Genomic DNA, 26,559 nt, shown 5'->3' on the forward strand with positions numbered 1-26,559 from the left:
CTAATTTAATTGCTCTGCTTGGTAAACTACATCATTGCCTTTTAAAAAGTACACTAACTCTGCGTATTGAAAATGTATTTCACGGATGTTTGACAAAACTTGTAAGCTCAATTAAAAGGCACAGCTGAGAGCTGGAAGCAAAACCACAATCAAATGGAACAAAACAATCAGTCCTCCTTCCAGCAAATTCGCCATTCCATCTAAAAATCACGCTTATATTTGATGTTAATGTTTTCAGAATGCAGAAGTCAGCCATTGTATGATGTCCATCAAGTAATGCATATCAGCGTGTTGCGCGATGTTCCTTAGAATTCCAACTCTGTCTTGGAGCGTTGAAGCCGGCACCGTGAGTTTAAATTGACCTGCGGAAAACGAAATTAAAATACATGAACACCGGCCATCACGTGATAATACACCGGTTAGCAACAAAGACAAGGAATAAATACTGAGCCTATTGGTCACAGCAAAGAAGCAGTCAACTGAAGTCATATCACTTCATGACTAGGTGGCAGAAAACACCAAAACACCGTAAAGAAAACACCAAAACACGTTGTAAGAAGAACTAACAACTGTCCATGACCGAAATAACCTACTCTCATGTCACTACACCTACCGGCACATTCGCATTGTTTCGTAAGATTGCCTTGTTTTACTGAATTGCACTTCATGCAGGTGAGATCCTGCAGGTTAAAGGTCATGACCTTTCTCTGAAGGTCATCGACGAGACGTCTTTCGATCCAGCTTACGTCGTAAGGTGCGTCACATCCGGAACATATCCAAGTGCTGTTAGTAAGAACGAAATATAAAGTATAAAGTTGAATCATCAAATAAGGAAGAAAAATACTTTGTAATATAACACAATTCCTGCCGTTAGATAACAAAGCAGACGGTTTTTAATCGATTAAACTCAGGACGACCCAACCAACATCAGTGGGTTGAATTATCCAGGGTTTACTCGTGTTCGATTTAATTGACCGACCAGCGGCCAGACAAGAAATAATATTAAACCAACACAAGCCTATGCTGTCTGGGATAGAAACGATCATCGGGTTCGCCCTTCTGAGCTTTCACAGCAAGATGCTAAGACTTACCACCCAGTTTCGCCGATGACGCAGTCTCGGCACAGATCCAAATCAGCTGATTGACTGCAAGTGTCACATGACACCTGACCTAGAACGTAGGAGGCGCTGGGGTCACTCCAATCCGCGGAGGGGGCAAATTCACCAACCCCGATCAACCGGAGAAGGTTTCGACGCATTTTCTCGATCTGAAACGACAATGAAAGCGGAAGTGACGAAGTGGGTGAAACGTTGGTAATCATGAATCTATGTAATTGTTGAAGCCATACACAGCTGATCAACAGTTATCCTTTGAGTGTGCATTTAACGACCGTAACTAAATTAAGTGACAATTTTTACAACCGAATTGATGAAAAATAAAATAAAATGGCGTCGTAAAATATAAAATGTTGAAAAAATTCTGACACTGTATTTTTACATTACTTGGTGTCAATGCACTCTTCAAATTGGAACCTAAGCAGAACATAAAACCTAGGAAGGCGACAGAACCAATGGCGGATTACCATAGAAACAACTGGGGCACGAACCCCAGGGGTCCCATCCTTCTAACTGCTTATATTTATGCATGTAGAAAAAAAAGTCAATCCATTAACTGAAACACTCGACTAAATAAATTAAAATTCAACATTCTCTTTCGCTTTGAAAATTTTGACAACTCATTCTTGTCTTTATAATTAAACCATTGTCAGAGTAGCTGGGATTGCTGGAACAACAGGCAGACAATGCAAATCACGTGGTATAGAGATGGGGCACAATGTTTAGTGTTGTCCCAGGGGGGTCCTTAATCCGTCACTGGAATAAACAGACTAAGATTTGCGGATTTCAATCTTACCTGACTAGTGACGTGTTCATCAACGGACAGGACTCTACATACAGACTTGACAAATTCCAGAGTTGGATTGCTTAATTCAAGATGGGAACCCGGCAGCTTCGGAAATAATTCGCGTAACTTTGCCCCATCGCTTGGAAGCAGTTTCATGATCTTCTGTGAGAGGCTGTTGAAGTAATTTCAGGTTTAACTTCCCTCAATTATTTAAATTGTCGTTCAACTTGTATATTTGACAACTCTACAAACAACTGTTAACTCTGTCATATCCTGAAGTCTCTTATACTGTTATACGTTAACTCTGTGTGTACAACTGTTGCAATTTTATGTGGATCATTATTGCAGCCTGGGTAGTTCCCTAATCTAACCTAATCTGAATAAATAGCGCAGTGTACTGTTATTATATAATTTATTTGAGGTATCCGAGATGTAAAATTTGCTGTTTGTTCTAGGAGCTAAAAATAGGAGCAGCTACGAATGCAACACCACTACATTTATGAGCTGATATATTTAACACTACATATATTATTATACTACATTCTGTTTACGATCGTGATGTTTTAATGAGATGGCTAATATTTTCCGTTTATGAGTCGCACTTCAACAGACGATATGATTGGTTACAATTTCCATAAGTTTTCTAGATAAAAACAACCAGGCGGAAGATCAAACACAAACAATTATTTTAATTTGAAACAACCACCCCAATGCCATTAATACCTGAACATCTGTTCGGTCAAATCTCCGCTGACAAGATCTTGAGAATACGTCACTAAATACGGGCTCACGGTCGGGTCACTGGGCACGGCGGCCTTTAACCTTTCATCCTCGCTCATTTCGGAAACGGAAACGTTTAACTGGGTTTGGGAACTCCCCTTTTTCACAACCGGGGTTTGTCCTGGGGTGGTTTCCGCGCGCCGTCGCTTCGATTCGTGGTAGACCATAGATATGTAGCCTGTTAGAAAAATGGCGAGGTAGGTAAATAAACAATCGTAGTAAGCTAAATAATTCATACACGTCATAATGCAAACTACAGTCTGAGTTTGACTGAACCTATTTTCAGACGAAAACACCTTCCAATAATTAAAAATTACAATTACCGTAATGTTAAAAAAATAATAATTAATTCGTAGCACAACGAGACAGCTGTTATAAACTTTTTCCGCGCCCATTCTCTACATAGAAAGCCTTTCTTTTGCGAAGTGGAAAGCCTTGCATTGCAACTATTACCAAAGCAACTTGCTACTTTAGCTAAAAGTGAAACCAAAACCAGCACGAACCGGCTACCACCATCTCGAAGCTCGCTTGTATCTTGGCCTCGGTCGGCAAATATCTGCACAAATTAAAGTTCATTTCGACCACGTCCGTATCCTTCGCAGCTTGAAGTTTCTCATTTTCCTCATCGTCGGATTCATCTGACGGGTTCTCCTCGTTCTCATCTACGGAATTTAAACCGCTTTTAATCGGTTGCAGGACTTGAAAATGTCCTTTGGTTTCTTTTAAATAAACTCGTTTTTGTAAAGACATGAACTTTCATTTTTAAATTTCTTTCCTTTTTTTTAAACGCGCATCATTGCTGAGCAGTGAAAGAACAACCGTTGACAAAGAACCTTTGACGTCATTAAATAAGTGTTAGATTTAAAAACGAAATCGATTTATCGTGTCTTATCACGTTTACGATAAAGTAAAATGAGATGAAAACATGACGTAGTGATGACGTATGGTGATACCTTCCCCGGAGCGTGATTTCATTCCTCCGTAATTGGCCGAGTCTATCCAGAGAAGATGCTCCCAGCACTGGAGAAAATATGATTCGTTAATTAAGTTATAATTACCGGGATAATGAGTTATTCAAAGGAAACTGAACAACCGCTTTGTTTGTTGCTTTTCGCATGATAAGAAAATAAACGACAACATCTAACTCGGGGAGATTAACAATAGTTGCATAATAATAACATAATATATTAACAATAGTTGCATAATAATAACATAATATATTAACAATAGTTGCATAATAATAACATAATATATTAACAATAGTTGCATATCCCTGCAGGCCTGCACTTGTTGTTATTATTGCAAAAAATTGGGAAAATAATAAACGACAAGAAGTAAATGTTAAAAAGAAAAATACGCCAAAGATCAATCCAATGCGCGGTGAAAATGAGGGAATTTTATATTTATTTTATAATTTTATATTTTAATTTTATTTTAATGAATTTAAAGATCATTCACAATGAAGATAGAATTCAGCTTACTTGTGTGACGTTGAGAACGACAGAATGAAAAATCGGTTTTGCAATAATCGAATTGCTGACGTAGTCGACGTAAGCGAGTGCGTCTGCGACGTTTCTCTTCCGGGTGGAAATGATGAGGCGTGTGAAATTCGCCTGTATTATTCTTGATCCGAGCCGCTTAAACTCTGCTATTAACTGCGAACAAGTGTTTCGTTATGACGTAACAAGCAGGAAATTGTGATAAAACAACCAAAAATTCGGTCCAAGAAAAAATTTTACAAAAATAAAATCCATATTTCTACAAGGCACAGATGAGATGAAAATATCAAACATTAAGCAAAACACTGCACATAAATTCACAGCATCAAAACTGAACACAAGCGCCGTCACCTGTAAGAAAAGTTTCTTCGTCATGACCTGTAGAGTGCGGTAGAGAGCAGGGTCATAGAAGAGCGAAGATCGGTTGCCAAGCCAACGATAGAAGTTCTGTAGTTGGTCGTCAGCGAGCTGATTCTTGTACAAAGACACATCACGAAGCCAGCCCTGCACCATAGACTTAAGAATCCTAAAGTGTAGAATAATTCAAAATGTGTGAAAAGTAATAAAATGTTGGGCAATATGTACGTGAATGAAATGTAATCATTAGGGCAACCAAAAGTCAATATGGTCAATTTTTTTTTACCTGCTCAGAATGCTATGAAACAAGCACAAAACAAATTTCAGCTTTGTACGACGTGTGGTATAGAAGTTATTAGGTCAGATAAAGTCAAAATGTTACGTTAGGGTTAGGTCAAAATACGGTCAAATTGTTTCGTTAGGTCTTTTTTTTAGGTCAAAATCTATTAAACTTGTAATTTTGTAACCATTTTGTAATATTATTCTTCCGTTTTTCTCTTTTCTTGTACCGCAAACAATTCCAGTCCCGCAAATTTTACTTAGAACCAAAGACACAAAGAGAAGGAAGGCTTTTCAGCGCGTTTGGTGAAGTCACGATGTGACAGCATTGCATTTGAAACTGCAAGTTGTCAATCTTAATACGCAGAAACGAAAAAAAAGTCAACACTAGAAAAGCATTTTGTCATTTTTAAATGCAGCTTTAGATTAGAAAGTTGCTGTAGACAGTGTAGAGACTATCAGTATAGCGTTTTTCAAAATGAGGTCAAAATTTAAACGTTTTAGGTCAAAATGTAAACTTTTTAGGTCAAAATAAGGTCAAAATGTAAACTTTTTAGGTCAAAATGAGGTCAAAATTTGCAAATTTTAAGGTCAAAATTTAAAATTTTTAGGTCAAAAAACTGGTTGCCCTAGTAATCATTAAATGAGCACTAATTGAAGTAACTTAAGGCATGGTGCTAAAGACATATTGTGTGCGACCTTTGATTAATGATTATATCAGAATCAATAGTGTACAAAAACCAAGTAATATATAAACATAAATTAACTTCAGGTCTGCCATTGTGTTCTCATAAACGCACCTGAATGTGTTCGAGCAAAGTGCGGTGTCGTCATAACTCGCCAACCCGCTCACTGCAGAGTGTGTGCCGCTCACTAGCTCCTCTAGTGACGATTGCTGTATGACGTCAAAGCTGACACCACTGCTCGCGGCGCCTGAAAAAAATTGCAAAAACACTTCGATTACACGCTGGAAGAGAGTCGCCATTCTCTAACAGTTTGCTTTAAAAAGTAGGCAGTAAAATTATGGGTCTACGATCGCGCTAAATTTTTCGCCAAAAGCCAACTAAAAGAATTAAATAGCTGTCGGTGAAAAATAACGGTCATTGCCTTCCATGTCGTTTATGTGATGTGATTGGACAATGGTGTTAATAGCGAGCGATGAAATGTCGATTTGAGCGCACACACTTTGGTAGAATCCACTGTTGTTAAGTTCGACCGATAGATTCTCCGACTCGTCCATACCTGAAACATTTTGACGTCAGAAATTATACAACATACGTCATCGTACACGGTCTTCATCAACGTGACATCACCTAGTCTGTTGTCGTCAGCTTCCCTTCCGCCGAGATCGGGTCTGTCTGCTTGCGAGCACCAAAGAATTTGATTGTGTTTTTGAAGATGTCTGAAGATAAAAGAAAATTTTTGGGGTAAAAAGCCAATTTTTAAGTGAAATTTGTAGCAAAAATATCCTACGATAACCGAAAAATAAACATGGAGATGGCAGTAAAATAATAAAAACTCTTTAAAATGACAAATGTATGAAAGAGTGTAAAGCAGCAAAATTACGGAAACACAACTCACAAAAAAAACGGAGTAAATTCTTGTGCAACTTTCTAACATTGAAAAACTAAATGGACAACTATCTTATCCAGGTCAACTAAACAAACGCCAAATAAGTTCCTGCGCTGGTGGGTTAATTGGTGTAAATAAAGATTCGTCACCACCAGCTTATTCTCACCTTGTAAAGAAGAGGTCAGCTCCGAACATACCCGGGTCATTCGTGAGGTTTCCAACCGGTAAATGGAAGTAGCGACTTTGCTCAAGTAAGTGCAAGATCGTGAGTTTGGAATTGAGGAAGTTTTGGATCATCTCCATCGCCGCATCCTGGGAGGAATAAGTTTTTTAATTGAGAACACAGATTTCTATTTTCAGTTTTCTACGTTAAATCAATCGATGAACACGCGCTGGAGCTAACACATTATAAAGTTAAACACAAAAATCGGAAAACTACCCTTGTAATGAGAATAGTGCGACCGCAAGAGTGAATCTACTAAGATTTTACACAAATTTGTCCACAGCTGCAGTTTGTTGGGGGATTTAAACTTTTGATGAAAAAACTAGACGCAAGGTTCAAAAGCATTGAAATGTGGAAACTGCAGCCGAATACTTATACTTTGAATGAAGAGCAGAGAAAGTATAAGTGCCACTTCTGGCCACTCTATCAACAGTTTTTATACAAACCTCAGACTTGTTTAATGTTCTTGTAACGCTGTGCTGACTCGTTTACGTTTATAAAAGCGTGTATTGAAACGAATTAGTAGACCAGACGGCAGTAAAGTAAAAATTTCACTTCTGGAACACTTTATAATCGATTTTGGTATACAATAAATTCAATGTCTTCGTAACGCCCACCCCACTCGTTTATGCTGGGAGAGCGCGCACTAAAATACTACTACTACAGGGTTTACTTTCTGCCAGCTGAACTCGTCTGTGAAACCCGCGGAGAGCTTGCTGTGTATCGGTATAATCGGGAACTCGTTGGCGACCGGCAAATTTGACCGTAGTTTTTCGACGGCTACTGACGACTGATACGCGACGTATGTCGGCCCCCTTTTCTCGTCTTTGTAAGCCGTGAGATGGCGCTGAAAAGCAAGAAAATGTTTCAGTAACATATTATTTAACACAGTTATGATCGAATAAAAACTGACAACGACCAAAATTTAACCAAGTTATAGACAACCACCAAAAGTAGGTAACTTAACTATTTTACACATCAAAAACACGATTGTGGTTAACAAGATGAACAAGAACAAGATGAACCTGAAGGTTCCTGTACATTTGCTTGAGATCGGTTTCAAGGCGAACTTCAAACGAGTACCCATCACCTGGCAGGTCGCCATCTTTCACAGCTTCTTCACTTAAACACTTCTCCCGTTCGCTTCTGCAAAACGAAGAAAACTGGATAAACCAACAAGCGAGTATAGACGTAAAACGTAACGACCGGCAAACAATAGCTTCGACGGAGTGACCACTGGTCAAAGCGTATGCAGTCAGGTTGAGTGTTGGATAAAAATACAAAACAAAAATCTTTGCAAGAAATGAATCGTATGAAATTATTACTTGTATGAGCTCTGTAGGTTGGTCATTCTGTTCACCCTGACGCGGTCTACAACATAAACCATGCATTTCTTCGATGCTGATATAAAGACTCCGACAATGTGCTTACCGCCTGTGAAATAAAAATGAAATCGCGTCATATCTAGCGGCTGTTATTTTCTTTCAATTAACGTACACTAGGCAACAAATCTTAGCAATTTAATAACTTTTGATTCAAAACTAATCGTGGCAAATCTTGTACCTGGATAATGATGATGGTAGAAGAATATTTCTCTCATCGATCCCGGCTTGAGGTAAGAGAACTCGGCAAGAGTTCGAAACTGAAGATGCTCGATGTCAAACGTGTCCGTGTCTGTCCCTGATAAGATGCGAGAGGCCTATGACAGATAAATTAGTTTTGTTCAGAAATGAGTTCAAAAAAACTTTCTTTTCAGAAAACTGTAAAAAACAAAGAATAGTTTGATGAAAATCGTGTGAAGATAACTGCAAAAACAATCCACATTTTCAAACACTCAAAAAACTACTTTGCTAACATCAACTCACACTTCTCGTTACGGTCCACACACTTCCAAGCTCAGCGAGTAATCGAAGCTCAAGTGGAAATTGAGTTTCGTAAACACCGAGTACGTCAGGATTGGAAAGTTCTGTTCGAATGTTGCACAAGTACTTCTGGTACTCTTGCTCACGAATCCGATACTCGTACAAATTAATGGCTTGCGCTGATCTGCGAAGAAAAGAGTGGATGACCATGTGATAGGAGGACAAAGAAGCAGAGAAAAGAACAGAACAAAGGAGGACAAAGAAGCAAACAAACAACAAACAAGCATCTAAAATCGTGTGAAAATTGAACAACACAGATCTCAGTTTTGATCCATAAATGACACAAAACCTGTTTTCTTGGTCATTGACCACGTGTAAGAAACAATCATCATAAACAGCAATTTAACTAATTAATAATAGTAAATACGACAAAAATTTAATGCATAATAAATGCGACATGTAACGATGTAATAAATATTTCAAACCAGAACCTTGGCAGTATCCTATGAACCTTCCTCCACGACGCATCACCATTGTTGCTTTCCTTGGTGGAGCGTTGGTTCACATAAAATATTCGTGGAACATTAACCTGAAGTTAAATAATATTTATGTTACAACACTTAATAAACTGATGCTTGAAAAGATCCTTCAACATTTTGCAACAATTTATAAAAAGCATTTGGAAGCACTGAATAGGCACAAGTACAAAACAAGATTTTTTGTTTGTTTCAACAAATTGAAAAAAGATCCACACACAGACCACCGGTAGATAATATTGCAGCCACAACACACAATGTGATAAAACAATGATCTTTGTGATAAACAACAAATAAACAGCAACGAACATCGGACTTGATATTTGTAACAATCGAGTTAGACATACTTTCATCACATGCAACTCTGAGCCAATCAGCGTGAAGACTTTGAATTGGCCGGGTTCGTCTCCTCTCATGACTTCTACCACCTCCCACGGCGAATGGTAAACTGCATGAGCTCTCTGCCTCAAAAACCCGCCCAAACCTGATAGAATTAAAATCGAGTCTTTTCCATGAATGTCTATCCAACTTGCTTTGTAAAGTACACAATGTACTTCGATACTAACTTAGCATAATAGCAAGCTGATAATCATCGATTGACGACTTTAGGGTACTATTAACCACAGTATAATTAGTATAAAGACAGCAATACCATAGACACAACAAATAACAAAACAAGACGCACAACATTAAACCCACCTGACAGACTTAACAATTAGATGTCTATGAATACATTTAACATATGAGGATATGTTGAAATTTAAAAAACAGGCGAAGCTGTACCTGTCGATGCTTGAACTCTCGGCATTGGAGCATTGCCAGAGGCTGACGCTGACTCTCCTTCTCTGCGCGACTTTCTTTGTTTCCTCTGAATCATCCACTTCCTCTTGTGGAAGGCCAGCCACTCTTGCCGCTTCTCCTTCGTGCTCTTGAAAAGGTCATCTGGAGGAGGGGCTTCTCCGAGTATCTCCTTCCACGTTTGTGTGAGCTCCTTGTCCTAAAGAAGCAAAGATGAAATGACGACTTGGTGAATATTTGTGTAGCGCAAATGCTCCGTAGACACTGATCTTTAAGGAGCTAGAAGTGATTGGCTTAATTACAATCGGATAAAGATTAATTGTTTACAACCTCTATCAATTATTAATCGTCCTACTCTAGACTCTCACACACTTCCTGCATGCGAAGACATATTAAGGGCTAAGATGCGATATTACCTCCTCTTCTACAACCTTCCTCCTTTTAGCTGTTGTTATGGCAACATGATTTGGCTTCCGGAGGCGATTTTCTCCAATGCTTTCGATGTCATCAACTGGAGTGTCTGCTACAAGTTTCAAGTTATTCGTTAATCGTAATAAATTGTTATTGTGACAACAATTACATAATAACAGGCAATTGTGATCCGCTAATGATCCCACAAAATATTCAAGAGTTCGTTGATCTTAAACACTTCACCTTCATCTTCTGCTTCGCTGCTCTTCTGCCGTCTCTTCTGAGGAGCAACTTGAAACATGTCAGTGATGCGCTTCTGTTTGAAGACATCATTCTTCTCAACTAATCTCTTGTGAAGCCAGTCAGGATGTCTCACCCGAGGAACAGGGTTGGAGACTCCCTGAGTATGAAAACAACTTACACTTTCAAATAGAATATCACATAATGGGCGTTTCCCTATCGTTCAGAACTAAACCCCCAGTACAGTCGTTGAGTAGAACTCGAGTTCACAACCAACCCGATAACGCAACCTCCCCAGCATCACGACCATTTAAGCATGATCCGAAACATCTTTTATTTGCAATGTATAGCATTCTGTCTCACAACTACTAACACTACTATTTGACAACGGTTCTTTGGATGGTCGGCTTACCGAAGTTCTAGTGCACCGAGTTTACCACATTGCCAAAGATATCGGAATCTGCAAACAGCTTATACCTGGAGAGCGGCAGGTATTGTGATGATTTTCTGGATGGCACTTCCAAGGCGTTCAATGTAATATTCCCAATCAAGTATGGCTCGAATGTCAAAGTCGACCATGTTTTGTTGCTTCGTCCACTTGCGGAGGTAGTGACGTTTGATGCTGTGCTCGGACTGTGGAGGAAGAATTCTTTTTTAAGAAGTTGTCCATTTTATAAATAGATTTTGTAATTACATAAGTATATTTGACAGTTATGTCTGACAGTTGAAATTAATCACAGAGCCTAACTTAATCACAATCTCAAGCAAAAATTAAAAAGCAAAAACGTGTTATCAAATTATAAATATTTCATCAAGTAATGGCAGATATGTTGCAGCGAGACCTGAAATATTGCCATGGGGATCGCTCTCTCTGTCACGGGAGCACCATCCGGTTTCTTGGAGATGATGAAGCGACAAGCAAGTCCTGCGTCTTTCACCATCTGGTCTCCCAGAAATTCCGCTAATCTAAGACCAAAGTGTCACAGTCTGTTACGCCGTAGTTGATTCATCAGTGTTATCTTACTTTGATCATCTTTAAATAATAATCAATAAGCAAAGCATGGATGAGTCTGATACCTCTTTGCTGTGCTGATTGACGTCGATTTTTGACTCCCATAATCTTCCAGTTTCCTCGACATGGATCGATTCTCGGAAATCAACTCGAATAGTTCGGAGTCTGGCATATTTCCAGCCTAATAAATCCATTATAATCGATACAAGTTATCTTTCAAATTATTCATAAATAAGATAGATTTTATGTTTAGCTTATTAAGCTCCGCCATTGACAATCGGGAACGAAGCGATAAAATATATCAATGATGTACGGTTTTATGGATGGATACTACATTGTAATTTTGGGGCCCACGATCCAACCTTGCTGTATAGGACATCAAGCCAATAATCTGCCACTTTTGCCACACTCTGATAAACTTCCTCTAGAGTGGTTCCCTTGAGGAATGCATCAAAGACGGAAGATTGAAAGATTTTGATCAACTGCAACTCACCTCGACGTTTCACCTCAAATCTGAAACAAGAAAAAAATGCGAAAAAATTTGAAGTAAATCACATGACGATGCATGTTGTACAACTGAAGCGGTTTTTACAGTTGCGGTGTAGTTGTGCAAAATAGAGAATGATGGGAAAAAATGATCAAACATGTGGGAAAAATCTAATTGATTTGAAATAGCACAAAGTTATTTGCAAGTTCTGCAGCACTTGTGCTGTTCGAATACTTTTCAGCTTAAAATCTGCCTTCGAAGCTTAATGTTTAATTGAAGCAGAATCTTGTCATAATTCATACAATTATAGTGATTTGTAAGCAATAGCAGTTTGTGAACGACGACAATTTTTCCAATTCAGCTTCAAGTGCCAACACAAGCGAATATTATATTATAGTGTATATTACATGTGATATAATGCATCAGGCAAGTAATTATGGAAAATGTGTACGTCATAATTTATTAGTGAATATTTTTATTAATTGATATGATTTGTGTTATTCAATAGCGCTAATAATAATCGACAATGAACTCATAAGTTGTGTTTTTCCTCCCATGGGCGCTTGTGTTTTCCAGTAAAGGTGCCTCACTCTTGTATAGTAATTGGCGTTAATTGGCGTTACGCAATGGCATTTTTCCATTGCACTAGCAAATCTGTCTCAGAGTTTTGTGTAAGCATGTCAGTTGTTCTAGTTTATGTTTATGTTTGCTATCGTTAAGTTTTGGTTCCTGCGCTACTTTTGAAACACAACATTAAACAATAAAGTAACAACAAGGTACTTACCCCTTAAGTTCAGCGAGTGAGCCATCGAAGTTGAAGACAGCATATCTCTTCTTCAAACTCTTTCCTTCTTCCTTGGCGGCAGGGAGCACCATGGCCAAGTAGGGTCCATCGACCTCAAAAAATATCGAATTCTCGCTCCGTCGAGAATAGGTCAGTGACGAGGAGTTGACTAGTTCCTCGTATTGGTCGTTTGTAAATTCATCCTGGAGGATAATAAAAAATGTTCACGGCTAATAGAAAGAGCAAATTAGAAATATACACAATTGCATTTGGTCCAGCTGGAAAACAAGCAACCAACACAACAACCAACTTCTGTTGTCGTTAAAAGTGCGGCAGATTTTTATCAATTATAACTTAACAATTTTCAAAACAATAGCTTCAAACAACTAATTTTTATTACTACCTTAACTGAAGTTATTTAAAAATAACACAAAATGCTTTGCCAAATTAAACTTCTGGACATTTGAAGGGTTTCAAATGTTATTTACTTCCACAAGGTCGAAATTTCAATAAGTTGTCACCTTGACCATGACATTGAGCATTGCACCAGGGTAAGAAATGGTCACTTTTGGCTTTTTTGCATTTGTACTTTTGATGACATAATTCTCAGGAAAACTTGACGGAAGAACACACCAGATACCATCGGTGTCTAACTCCAGTGGACGCCCTTAATGACATAAATGTAACAATTAATAGGAATTGGCAGTTTACAGTGTTAATGTAAGATGTTAGTCTGGTAAGCATCACAAAACTATCGTCAATATGAAATAATATTTGAAATGAAGCATCACAATATGTCACCTATTTTCTCAACAATAGATCTAGCATTTTGGATGATTTTTGCACCAGTGTAGCAAACAATCCCAGCCATCTCCATAGAGTACCATCGAGCCCTGTATGAATGCATTTTCCAGCATCAAAACTGCCATAACTTATGCAATTAAACGTACAAATAAATCAAATAATAAACAAATGTTAATCCAGGAAAACATGGCTATAAGTCATGGGTTCTTAACCGGTGGGCCACAGGAGCATTTTGAGGTGGGCCACAGAGCTATTTGGAAAATTATAAAGTTGGTGAAAATTTTAGTTTTATTTAGTTGGTGACAATTTGGTAACGTCCAAATTAGCATTGTTGTTTGATCAAATTATATGATTTAAGTGATAATGATTTATATGATTTTGTGTCGCCCAAAACTCCAGGTCCAGGTCCAAAACTTTGGTGATCAGCATTAAAAGTGGGCCACGAATATAAAAAAGTTAAGAACCCCTGCTATAAGTTAAATCTACAGTATGTGTAGAGGTTTCTCAAAAAACTCTCCTGTAAGATCAAGATTTACCCTTTTCTCATCACATATCCATAGAAGGAGTTGAGGATGCATTTGTGAGCGAGCTGCAAGGAGTCGTACAGGACTTCCATCCCTTTTGCTTTCTTGATCTCGGCTGCATCACCTGATGCCGCGGCATCTGCCACTTGCCGCTTTGCTTTCTTGAGTGCGGCCTTGAATTGGTACCTAATAAAGTGGAAAAAAGAATGTGTTTGAAAATGACAAGATATGTTTTAATGTAAAAGAAAACTTCTGATACCAGTAGTCCATTATTCAATACTACAGCATGATAGAGTACAATTGCTTACTACTGGTCACATATGAGTTTGGATTTCATGTGGGAGATTTATAAACTGATCACTGAATTAAGTATTCACCTTCTGTCTCTAAACATTCTCACGGTATCAACGTAAAACGAGTTCTCCCGTTGGCACACTGTCGTATACCTTTCTTCTAACCGTTTTACCTTGGTCTTCTTGTAAGCTCTTCGACAATATTCCTGCAAAGAAGGGCAAGAATTTGTCACGATTATTCGGTCAAAATTTTTCCAAACCTTTCAAGAAAAAACCTTTCAACAATCGATAAGTTCAAATTCAAAGTTCATCAACCTGGAGTCGTTTCTTTTCCTGATTGGCTTGTTCTTCTTTCGACAGTTCGTGAAAAGAAAGCGGTTCATTTGATTTATCCGGGTTCGGAAATCTTTCGTTTTCCAGCTGCTGTTGAATTCGATGAAATTCACTCCGAGACGCCGGCAAGAACTCTCCTCGCCACATCCATGACATTGACCTTTGACACGTGGCACCTGGTGGAAACCGTGACAACGATGAGATATGGGAAAATTTATCACACATTAGAATGCATATTGCAAATGTTAAAAAAATGCCTTGTGCAAATAAAAACTGTAACAGTCTGCATCTAAACAGCTAAAAATGCTTTAAAGATACAGCAATAGCTTCTTAACAGGCATGCTGCAACTAACTAACAGGACCTGGCTTATTAAAATCACACGCAGCGCAAGTGGCTTCATCAACCATGGCAGAAGGCTGCAAGCGATTGGTTAAAATAATGTTCGGGTACATGGCGCCGACATCCAAATGGTAGATTATTGGGGCTTCCATTCTTGCTGGTTTGTCTCGAAGCGCAAGCAATTTCGACTTTATGTCGCTGCAGACCTAAAGTATCAACTCACAACATGTAACACGCACCATGTTTCTCCGGAAATATTATTAAGACAGGGCTTATATTATTTTTCACTTAAAAATATGACACTAGGGCTTATTTTAGGGGATGTCTTTTATTTCCATTTATTAAAAACAAAGTTGAGAATTATGTTTATTTAAACTTCAAACGCGTAACTTCAGGTCATTGCACTTTTGCGTTATCGACTAGGACCTAGTCAAAAGGTCTTATTTTAAAGGTAGGGCTTATATCAAAATCATTCTCGAAATTCAAACTAGGTCTTATTTTTGGAGAAACACGCCATGTGAAATTTGTGGTATATAAGTGAATAGAAAATAAACGAATTATGAATGTGAATAATACACAGTACATAAGATGTTATAATACACACATAATCCATAAATTATATCATAGTCATGGTTTAACTTTTTGAAAATATCAACCAAACAACATCAAGCGATGAATCGTGGAAAAAATTCAGGACAAGCTCTAACCTCGTCTAAATTTAAAACTTCATTGAGTGGAATTTTTTCTTCAGTTTCAACACAAAACTTTATCGTCCTTTCAACCTCATCGTGAAGATTTTGATATGCAGCTGGTTCACCACGAAAACTACACGGTATATTTGAACGAAAAACTCCTAGAAGCAGAAGTAATAGACTATGATCAAACAAAACACTGCAGCAAATTAAAAACTACCACTATGGAGATAATGCTAGAAATTTTACTTCAATGTATAACATATTCAGAAGATTTTTAATACGTATCTCAGCAGTGAATATTTCACAGACATCTCCTACCGCACTCAAGCGCTTCTACGTGGCCACCAACGTAAGTTTCAGTGTCCAATACATGGCCGTCGTTGGTAAGTTTGTTGAACACAGTCTCCTGCTTATTCGGAAAAATGATGTTGGCGTGGAATGCTTGCACCATCAGCAACGCTTCACACAACGTACCTGATAATCACAGAAATAGATTCAATAAATTGCTAGAAGCAACTAGAATTGACAAAGTTAATATGCTGCAGTAGATCATTGTTTAACTACAGGTTTCGCTTAAAAGATCATCTTTCAGCAGAAAATATTACGTAAATACAACAATTAATATATAATAATCAATCGCATTTGTCCATCACCTGACCCTTTTCTTAACACACTGTCCGGTTCCATCGGGATGATGGTGCAAAGTGCGAAGATGAATGGATGGACGTACTTCATGTACATGTAGTACGTTGCCACCGCATCTGACACTGAGTAATTTGCCAATGTCTGTGGCGCTTCACTGGCAAGTCTGAATCAAACAAAAATACTTTCATATGACCACATTAAATCGCCAGACACGATTAAACAATTTGAAAGTTTACATGATTTATACAACAGAATTTAAAATGACCAACAAACAAACAAAACATAAATTTGCATTTACAAGATCATATGCAGCAGCTAAATAAGCTTTTCCTGTTGTAGAAAAATAACGATGGAGTTCATAAATTTGTTTACCGGCAAATGTCTTCAGGATCCAACTCAACTGGATCATATCGAAGTTTTGCTTTTGCTGCAGCCTTCAAGTTTTGGCTTCCGACAGGCAAGTAAGAGTCACGCTTTACCCATCTTTCAAGAAAAAAAAAATATTTGCTAACTTTAATAATTTCTCTACATTAAAAGAAAAAACCAAACTTAACTAACGATTATTATCCTCCTACTAGTGGTGATTTGGCCAGCTTTTACAGAGTTGGTATCCTCACCATAAAGTCAGATAATAATTTACGTAGTACCATATAAAACTTACTTATATGCATCCATGTGTGATGCCTGACGACTCTTATATTCCCCCTGGGAATCTTTGCTGAACCCAATTTCACTCAACATGCTGATGCCGTGCTTCTGAGCACGGGCCTCCACAAAAGGCCAATCAAAGAAATCACCGTTGTAAGTCACAAATATGTGTGGTTTGACATCCAAAATGTGGTCAAAAAATCTATGAATTGTGCTGAGCTGTTCAAATAGAAATATTAATTACAAATGCAAAAATATACTCTACATACTTCTACATATCACATTCAAAGCTCCCTCAGCTATCTTCAGATCAAAAGTCATGCACAATGATAACAACAAAACACCTCGTCTGGCTCGTTGAAAACGATAAATTTTCCCTCATATTCCGGCTTTGGAGTGAATTCAAAATCTTCAACATCTTCGGAAACAATTTCTCTGAAAATGATTTTACAAACAGCAACAAGTTTAATCAAATTTCACTGCATTTAATAGTTCAACTTGAGTATCTAGCAACCTGAAGAACCAAAAAACTGACATCAGTTGCCAACAAGCTTTATTTCATATCAGTCCACTTACAGGAGAAACTTACCGATTGCAAATAAGGTATCCCTTCCCGTCAATCATATACGATATCATTATAATGTTATCGGTTTCAGAATCAGGAAATTTTAGTGGCAGTTTGGTTGTTTCGATGTCGTAGGCCAGAACCACAGGATCCTAACAATGTTACAAAGAAGAATCGATAATGAGCAGAAAACAAAATTTGGCTTCATTCTGAAAACATGCTGAAGTATTTTTCAGGAAATAAATACACAATAAATAAATAAATACAGTATTACAAATCACAATAAATACAGTAGTTGACAATTGTTTATCTTCAAGGAAAGAGCCGTGTTTTTATTTGTTTTTATAAAAACATTCCCAATTATGCTGCAAGTTGATACATTCATGAGTCAGGTAGTAAAGATGCACAGAAATAAATAAAATGATCCATACCGGTCTCTCCAGTAGATCATCTCTCCGGGTTATCACAGGAAGATGGCCGCTACCTAGATACTGCACCGAATACCACAACCCGACGTGAATCTTAAGATCAATCGACACCCGGACGTGATATGGTACGTCATATTCTCTGATGTCGATGATTTTGTCCATCGGGTCTTGAGCACTTGCACTCTTGCTACGCTCTTTGCCATCGATAGCATTGCCGGCCAAAGCACTGGGAATGCAGAAAATTACAACTACTATCTGTGAACTGAATAAAATATCTTCATATTCGCAAAAGCTTTGTTTTTGCTTTGTGAAACGTTATTTCATTTATATTTACTTAAGTTAATGTTAGTGTTTGTGTCCAACTGCTTGATGCCCACGAGTACAGGTATGATTCTGGTTTAGTATATACAGTCATGTATATAACTTTATCACATTTCATGCCTTAGCCGTAGTTTTGTGGCACGAATATATTTAAAACGAATATCAAAGTTTGACTAGTCCCAAACTAAACTTAGCCCAATGCTTTTTGTAACTGCCTAACTAGTGTTAGTTAAAAAAACAACTTGCTCGTGTTCACTGAGTACAGACCTGGTGGACAACACTTTAGATGCATATGCAAATGGGGGCCCATGAATGCAAGCCCAAGATTACCTCGTCAACATGGTGGTGTACGTCGTGTTCCCCTTCTCTCTCTCCTTATTCTTACGAACTGATCGATTTATAGCTTGTCTGACGCTCACTAAATCATCGACGTGGTAGAAGGATAATTTTAAATAAGTTCGTTTTAGACCAACCAGGTGATTGTGCTGTTAAAAATAAATGAAAATATTGCAACTATATATATGTTGTCTCTACAGCATTTTGGAGTAAGGGATCACTGTAATAACTACACTATATATATAATAACAAACTATACATACAAACTATATAAATACAAACTATAATAAAAACCACTGTAAGGTTAAGCATTTAAAGATAACATAAGCATTTGATGTAAGATAAATACTTATAAACCACTTGAATATTTTTTAGTTTTCAATCATTTTAATTTCTTAGTCTTACAAGGTCCAGGTCCTCCTTTTTAAGAATTTCAAGTGACACGATTTTTGAAAACTTTTTCTGCAAAAATGCCATAATTTCCTTTTCGCAATTTTTTTCCACAGCCACGTAAAAATATGGTCGAAAAGGTAAAGAAACCTGCAATAAAACGTCTCATAAATATAATCAGTACAAACACAAGGCCTTAGTTACATCTTGCTTATTTCAAATACAAAATATTAAGTGCATATCACACTTTAACTAAATCTAAATGATAAAAAATCAACCTTAAATCTGTTGCCATCATCTTGAAGAAAATAATAATCAACAGCACTGATCAGACGCTTATCTTCATCTAAGATGTCGGCCTATTTGGTGGAAAACAGATTAAGTCTAACACAGAAGCTAAACGAAACGCAATGATTTGACACAGTACGGTAAAAAGTTGTTAGCTAAGTATCGCCCAACTAAAAGTGGTCCCAGAATTTTTTTAAACCCTTTAATTACAACTAAAAAGGGCTTAAATTATAAAATATAACGATCCACAAACTAGTAAGTGTTAAACTTACAGCACACAGGTTGATCAGCCAGCCTAGTTTCTCACATGGAAATCGCAGCTTTTCATACCCGTACTTTTCATCTAAGGCTTCAGATAGCTGAACAGCCTCTAAGCGCTTGGCAGCTGCCTCAGAATAATTTTCTGCACTGAAAACATTAAATTTTAAAAAAATTATTGCAGATGGAATTTAGGCAAAATGTTTCAGACTACAATGTTTGCCGCTAAAGGGATTTTTCAATCTGCTAGATAGGGTTCAGATATTCTTTCATTTTGATTTTCGCCTTCAATGTGGGCGACAAAAAATTGTACTGACGCAGGCAGTTGCAAACATATCAGTATGTATGATGATAACTACCACAAATTAGACAGGCAAATGAGGCCAAGCCTCGAAAAACATGCGTTACGGAATAATACAAGAATGTGAAAAATTACTAGCATCAGCACGGCCACCAAACCCAAATTACTAAAAACATAATTTAAACACATTAATATAAACAAAAGTTAAACTAATAGTAGTTAGGGCAAAGTTAGATAGGGCAAAAACGTGCATTACGGTAGTAATAAGTGAATGTAAGAAAAATTTTAGCATCAGCAAATATACGTAGGATCTCTTTTGCAATGCAATATAATGCAATGCAATGCAATATAAAAAACAATTTAAAATATATAACTCATTAGTTTATTTAGAATAGGCTTAAAGCGCTTAAATTTTTTAATTCTAAATTTTAATTGTTAAAACATCTATCTAAAATGTTTGGACGTGTAAGTATCAACAGGTATCGCTTTTCGTCACAACCACACAAATAACAAAAATGATGATTAAATGAAAAAAGTTTGAGTATGGTTGTGAAAATCAGTTTCAGATTTCTATAGTGTTAGGAATAATAATAAGCCAAGTATGTCCATTCAAGCTAAAAATTTGCATTTTTTGAAATTAGTGATGTTTTACCATTTTGTTTATATATTAGTTGGCTGTTGCTCACCTAATTTGTTTTTTTTAACTTTGATAAATTTTTAACATAATATAAGAGTAATCCATAGTGGAAAGCTTGGCAGCTGCACAACCGATTTCTCATCTAAAACTGCCATACTTTGCAGTCGGGCCAGTAATAAATAAGCAAATATAATATTCCACAAGAAACCATGCGCAAAGAAACACGCTTTTGCTTTAACGGTATATATTAGAAGTTTAATCGTTTATTTATTATATATTGGTGTTCAAGAATCTAAATTTGCTTTAAGTACAAAAGTAAAAGAAATATTTGTATTAGCCTAGATTCATATCTTATGAAGAAGACTCACTTGGATTTCGTAAACTTTCCAGAGTTTTGCAAAACCATATCCAGAAATTTGTGATACGTCCAAGTTTTTAAGTTTAAACCACTGTGACAAGCTGGCACTGTAAGTCAAGCTACCATTGGACTTGTAGCTTAAAAATTAATTTCCTAAATATAGCTTATTCGTGTTATTAACCTCTCCCTGCTGAACCTTATGAAGCCTAAGAAATCCAAACTCAGTTCAGCTTCTGGGTTAATTTTGTTTATTGTTTAGGTTTTCGCGCCAGATGGATGAATTTTTCACATTGGTTAATGTTGCAATAATGGCATAGAAATCTTACAAATTTTTCGCTTAACCATACCAGATACAGTAATATTGGTCATATTGCAAAATTTTTTGTTAAGCATTTAACGAACCGTTTTCTAGTTTTAGCTGTTTATATTGACCCCTTTTATGACGTAATACATTCATTGTCTGTTCTGTCATTCAAGTAGGCCAACACCTGTGACCTGTATACGATATGTTGTTTGCAAGTATATATGCATTCGCAAAAGTTATGATATCATACTACTCAGCCACCAAATACCATTCACAATCAGAACCTATATGCTTTCATTCCCTTCGTCTTCTACAGTGATATGCTAAGATAACCGATGGCTGGATAACTCAAACTTCGCGAAGTGCGCAGGCGCTTGTTTTCTGCTGAGTCAAATCCTTTCTCAGACAAGGGATTCATTGCGTCACAAAAGGGCTGGGTCAATCTTTGGCAAGGGGTCACTACAGTATTTGGTATTACAACGGCAATTCATCAACTAATGATCGTTTGCTGAAAATCCTGTAAATCATGCTTGGTCTTTGATGAATGGAATAAGAAAACAATATTACGGGAAGATTAGCCCGTGTAAGGATTAGTCTGTGTTCTCATTAAAGTGAAAAACATTAGCAGCAAAAGTTATTCTGTAATAATAGCGCCATAGGTTTTGCATCGCAAAAACAGGTAGGGCATTTTTGTAGCCTACCAACGACGATTCGTGTGTTATATATTTTTTCTGTTAGTGTTTTGGAAAATTGATTCACTCATTGTAATAACCTGTGCCTAGTTGGTAGATTAAAGTTCAAGGAATCTAAAAACTTAACCATCCATTGAGTTAATTGAAGTTGTATTGAACGAAATGTAATTTCATATAACGTCAGAGAGCGACCAATAAAACCAAAGATTTCATATCAAACATGTAAAAAACAGGATGATTGTACTTGGTGATTTTTTATCCCATTTCATTATCAGAATGCCCCTGGTGTTGGAACGGAATCTTGTTTCCAGTAATAAGGGTGTTGTCTTTCCAGGCTGCTCTTTTTTGACAGAGCTCTTGTTTTTTTGCAGATGTATAACACGATGAGGCGACTATAGAAATACGGGGGCGGCCAAAAATTCGATACGGATAAATATTTCATTGACATCACACGAGTAACAGTTAGTTGGTAATTGAGAAATATAAACAAACTCACAAGCAAGCGCATCAGTAACACACTTCAAAAAACTTCCTCACGCGCTGCCCAAAACACTCAAGCGAACACACAACCATACTGATAAGCCTAGATAGGAAGCAGCGTACATAATTGTAGGTCTGTTAGAAAAAACTCCAAAAAAAGAAAGGATTTTAAGACATCAACAAGCGACACTGCAGCCTGTGCGAACAACAGGCAGAGATTTCACCAGGGCTTAAAGGCAAAATTAACTATTTGGCGTCGGAAAAAACGACATTGAATAAATACGCGACAAACAACAAAAGCAGCAGGTGACACAGCAAATGTGTGACGTCATAATTAGGTTGCATTCTGAAGTCATGCAACTGACATGGAAGGGTACGCGGCAACCGATTTACGTTTGGTTAAATATTACGTCATCGGATGTTGTGACGCTTCCATCTGATACTTTACAGGGATAAGATTTACTGGGCAAAGGCAAACTGAGTGCAGCCAAAAGACAACATGATGCCGGAAAGAGGACATTGCCTGCACACTATTGGGAGATATGCACCGATATGAAGGCATTGGTTGAACAAGGTACTGGATTAGGAAACGACAGGCACACAGTAGTAATACGGGAATAATTTGTACGAATAGTTTAGCTGAAGACCAAATGCGTCCGAAAACATCGGTTTCATGGCCTTGCAGTCATCTCATCCATAAAGCTATGTGCTTTGCATTGCTGAGGCCGAACTTCCAGCAGTCACTAAGCAAATTTATTCTATGATCCTAAGTGAGTTGCTCAAGTTCAACAAACTGCAGTTTGCGAGGTTGTCACTTTCATGGTCGAGTATGTTTCAAGCTCCGAGATGAAAAGGACGAACTTTACTCAAAAAACAAAATCTTGAGTTTATTTGAGCACTTTGTCCACTTTTTGCCGCTTAAAAGGGTCCGTATTCCATTGCAGGTAATTGAGTTTAAAGTATAGAACAACACGACCGACTTGACTCTGGTCCGGTTTTTTGTGGTTGCTGAATGCCTTGTTGTCTGGGTTGTTTCACAAATGCAATGGATTAGAAAAAAATTAACCAAATGTTATGTATAGTAGTGAAAAACCTGCAGTAAATCATCCATTCTTAATGAAACTAAATTTAGTGTCCATAAATACCTTATTATTCTTACTACATCTTGAAACGCTTTATCGACATTTTGTGGTGGATCTTTAGCACTTGTTTCGATGTATGGTATCTGAAACATCGCATTGTAATGAGTCACGATGAAACCAAGAGGACCTTAACATAAACAAACAAAAACAGTGCAGCATTCGATGGCGTTACTAACACAACTCACCCCAAATTGTTGCGCCATTTCCCTTCCCTCTTCTTCCTGGACTACTCGTTGATGAACCAAATCAACTTTATTTGCAACAAGCAATGCAGGGAATGCTGTCCTGGTTATATACATGATATTGTTACTACATACACCAGTAACTTTTGAAAAATGCTGCAGCACAGAATTTGTAGTATTTTTGGTTTGGTAAATGTTCGGATTGTTTCAGATTTAGAAGTTCACAATTAAATGCACATCTGATTGTTTAAGGAAAAGTTCACCAAGCCACTTTATATAAGGGTAAGAGAAAACTAAAAATAGAAACTTCTATTGGTCTGGTTAATAATTAACCTGATCAAGGTAAGAAAATTTGAACAAGCACGACAGACAATGAAGAAATCACTTACTCATCTTTTACACGCAAAATTAAGTCATGAAATTCAGGCACATGATCATAACTAGCACGATCAGTTACACTGTACACGATAAGGAAGCCATCACCTAAAATGAGATAATTAATTAAAACTCAGTTTAATTCAGCAGTTAATCTGGTACCTTCAGCTGATATAAAAATTCAGTTCAAAACAACCTTATTGCACATGCTACATTTACAAAAATTATAATGCCAAGCCACCAACAAATATATGGTAAAACATATGCATAGGCTCAACAACAAACAAACCTGTCCTCATGTATTGTTCCCTCATCGTGCTGAACTCTTCTTGACCGGCTGTGTCAAGCACTGCAAAACAGATGCAATATACATGGGGTAAGTAAAGAAAGAAAACAGAGATAAATCAGAAAAAAATTTCTAAAAAAGTTATGACTTAAAGCTATGTATTGCTAGACTGGGGCAGTTGACAAAGAATCTGAATAAAAGAATTTAAGTTATTGTGCTACTACGATAAAAATATACACTGGCTTTCAGTAATCCAGTAGTAGCAGAGTTAACACAAGACTATTAGGCTGCAACTGCCGCATTTCTTTGGCTAATGCAATAATAAAGACGAGAATGATGTTGAGAGTTACCAGATATTAAAGGTCATGCTTTTGTAATGAATCTATTTTGAAAAAAATTTATACTACTTTCTATGCCAGACTTTAGAGACGTGCAACGTACACACAAATGAACACGGTACTTTTGGGATCGTTATTTAATTTTAATCATGTTGCAGAGTATAGGCTATGCAACCAGGGTAACAAAATAATCTGCAACATTGTTATATTGTACAAACTAACCATCAAGAATACACCATTGTCCATCGATGTCTGTGTGCTGGATGTAGGAGTCTTCAATTGTTGGATCGTATTCTTCAACAAACATTTTCTGAAAAAACTGAATCGTCAGAGCACTTTTACCGACACCACCATCCCCGACCACGACAAGTTTATATGTCATGAGGTTCTCATTTTGATTCGGCACAGCTGCCATATTGCAAGAACCTTCAGTTCAGTTTTGACTCTTATAAAATGTTGTTCAACTTCATTTGCAAAATGAACAAGTCCCAGCAGCACACTATATATAAAATTTAACAGAAACCTAGTAATACAGCAAGAAAAAATAATCTGCAAGATTAATCCAGTGATTTACAAGAACAGTTGTAACAAAACCGTGTCCGTTGAACAAATTTTCTGCTTTTGGGAGAAAATTTCCCTTGAGCACAAGCAACAAAGATTAGAAGTTTATACGAAGCAGTTCACAGATTTTGAGACCACTGCAAAGTTTGCAACATTTCATATGTGGCCTTTCAACAGTTGCTCATTACACGGATGGTTATACTAGTTACACTATGTAGCTTGTGACGAAGGTTTGTTCTCCTAAGCACCATATTTACTCCAGGCCTTCAACATTCATAAGTTCCTTTGTCTTTACATGTTTGAACGTGAATCTTTCACCAAAACTTAACATATTGATATGATTATTGAAGATTACCGTTGAGAAATGCGTTAATAAAGTTGACACTGGAAAACCAAGTATCAAGATGCAGCAAGTTCTTACATGTGAGAGCGAAGCAGTTAGATTACTAGATTGGCAATAAGAGTGTTTACAAGAAAGTTTGACAAGCATTTAAGTTTGCTAAGAGTGCTTTGTCCTGTTGTTAAATTGTGAAAAAAGCTGTGTTGTAATTGAAGAAAAAAGTCAATTAAGTAGTGATCTGACTATGTAAGCAGGAATAATGATATATATCTGCGTGCGATTCCTACTGGTATTAATAAAACATTAAATAAAAATCAAACTTGAAAAACAAATAAAGCATGCACAGACACAAGGATGGTAACTAGGGCTTAAACAGTGAAGGATAACTGCCAAGTTTAAATCATGCAATGACTTTCCTCAGTACGAAGATAAAGATTCCAATATCATACAACCATAACTCATCAGGAATATATTCTCACTTTTTACAAGAAACTGTGACGACTAAGATTAAGAAAATCTCATATTGGGCAAACTCAAACCTAAACAATTTTCGTTTGTTACTTACACAGTACTTGTTCTTGTGGTGATTTTAAATGCAACAAGTCTTAAACTGTTTGAATACATATTCAAAACGTTGCAGTGATCTTCAATTCTGTTATTAGCTATTATTCAGTTAACTTTGACTTGAAACATATTCATGTCTTCATAAATTGAAAAGCTTATAAACAATATCAAATGTGTGCTTAAACTTAAAGGGAGGCGAAAACTGAAAAAATTTGTCCTTAAATCAAGGAATAATTGTCATTCCAGATTGGAAGGTTCGCTAAGTACACGAGAGATTCAAATTAATTACACATATAATGACTAGGCTTATTATTTCATCTCGCTGGGCGGAGATTTCTCTCCCAAAAACAGGAAACTTTCCCACCTAGTTGTCAGTTAAGTGGCCTGTA

General features: G+C 37.1%; 2 protein-coding genes across 2 annotated transcripts; both read right to left on the reverse strand.

Moving 5' to 3' along the window:
- Positions 1 to 25: 25 nt before the first annotated feature.
- On the reverse strand, positions 26 to 21,136 carry LOC143460728 (DNA polymerase epsilon catalytic subunit A-like). Its single transcript, XM_076958337.1, has 47 exons — positions 20,917 to 21,136; positions 19,625 to 19,760; positions 19,343 to 19,423; positions 19,080 to 19,214; positions 18,669 to 18,823; positions 18,021 to 18,243; positions 17,614 to 17,741; positions 17,369 to 17,459; positions 17,038 to 17,243; positions 16,749 to 16,859; positions 16,385 to 16,539; positions 16,050 to 16,205; positions 15,744 to 15,889; positions 15,059 to 15,242; positions 14,679 to 14,872; positions 14,448 to 14,569; positions 14,083 to 14,256; positions 13,544 to 13,635; positions 13,264 to 13,409; positions 12,743 to 12,945; positions 11,834 to 11,984; positions 11,537 to 11,652; positions 11,302 to 11,425; positions 10,937 to 11,092; positions 10,463 to 10,619; positions 10,225 to 10,331; positions 9,794 to 10,007; positions 9,358 to 9,494; positions 8,966 to 9,063; positions 8,478 to 8,658; positions 8,176 to 8,311; positions 7,938 to 8,046; positions 7,638 to 7,758; positions 7,286 to 7,459; positions 6,556 to 6,701; positions 6,131 to 6,219; positions 5,925 to 6,059; positions 5,618 to 5,750; positions 4,533 to 4,707; positions 4,164 to 4,337; positions 3,636 to 3,702; positions 3,186 to 3,344; positions 2,626 to 2,860; positions 1,912 to 2,074; positions 1,092 to 1,267; positions 614 to 783; positions 26 to 362 (listed from the first exon to the last, which is right to left on the reverse strand). Exons 1-47 carry the CDS (start codon positions 20,952 to 20,954, stop codon positions 235 to 237), a joined length of 6,807 nt encoding a protein of 2,268 aa, XP_076814452.1. The 5' UTR covers positions 20,955 to 21,136; the 3' UTR covers positions 26 to 234.
- An 899-nt stretch (positions 21,137 to 22,035) lies between these two features.
- On the reverse strand, positions 22,036 to 25,275 carry LOC143460726 (ras-related protein M-Ras-like). The gene is made up of 6 exons (XM_076958336.1): positions 24,928 to 25,275; positions 24,371 to 24,430; positions 24,096 to 24,189; positions 23,710 to 23,809; positions 23,528 to 23,607; positions 22,036 to 23,406 (listed from the first exon to the last, which is right to left on the reverse strand). Exons 1-6 carry the CDS (start codon positions 25,118 to 25,120, stop codon positions 23,337 to 23,339), a joined length of 597 nt encoding a protein of 198 aa, XP_076814451.1. The 5' UTR covers positions 25,121 to 25,275; the 3' UTR covers positions 22,036 to 23,336.
- Between the last annotated feature and the right edge of the window lie 1,284 nt (positions 25,276 to 26,559).

Source organism: Clavelina lepadiformis, chromosome 5 (genome assembly GCF_947623445.1).
Source record: "Clavelina lepadiformis chromosome 5, kaClaLepa1.1, whole genome shotgun sequence".
NCBI lineage: Eukaryota > Metazoa > Chordata > Ascidiacea > Aplousobranchia > Clavelinidae > Clavelina > Clavelina lepadiformis.

Bases quoted from the DNA above. Each gene is read 5' to 3' on its own strand.
- LOC143460726 (XM_076958336.1), bottom strand. From the start codon at position 25,120: ATGGCAGCTGTGCCGAATCAAAATGAGAACCTCATGACATATAAACTT. The intron at 24,190-24,370 runs GTTTGTTTGTTG...ATCTCATTTTAG, and splicing joins GGAACAATACATGAGGACAG to GTGATGGCTTCCTTATCGTG. The intron at 23,407-23,527 runs GTATTTATGGAC...GAAACAACCCAG, and splicing joins GATGTAGTAAGAATAATAAG to ACAACAAGGCATTCAGCAAC.
- LOC143460728 (XM_076958337.1), bottom strand. From the start codon at position 20,954: ATGGTTTTGCAAAACTCTGGAAAGTTTACGAAATCCAA. The intron at 17,742-18,020 runs GTATGGATCATT...TAACATTGTTAG, and splicing joins ATGATCTACTGGAGAGACCG to GATCCTGTGGTTCTGGCCTA. The intron at 6,702-7,285 runs GTAAACCCTGTA...TATTCCTCCCAG, and splicing joins ACGAGTTCAGCTGGCAGAAA to GATGCGGCGATGGAGATGAT.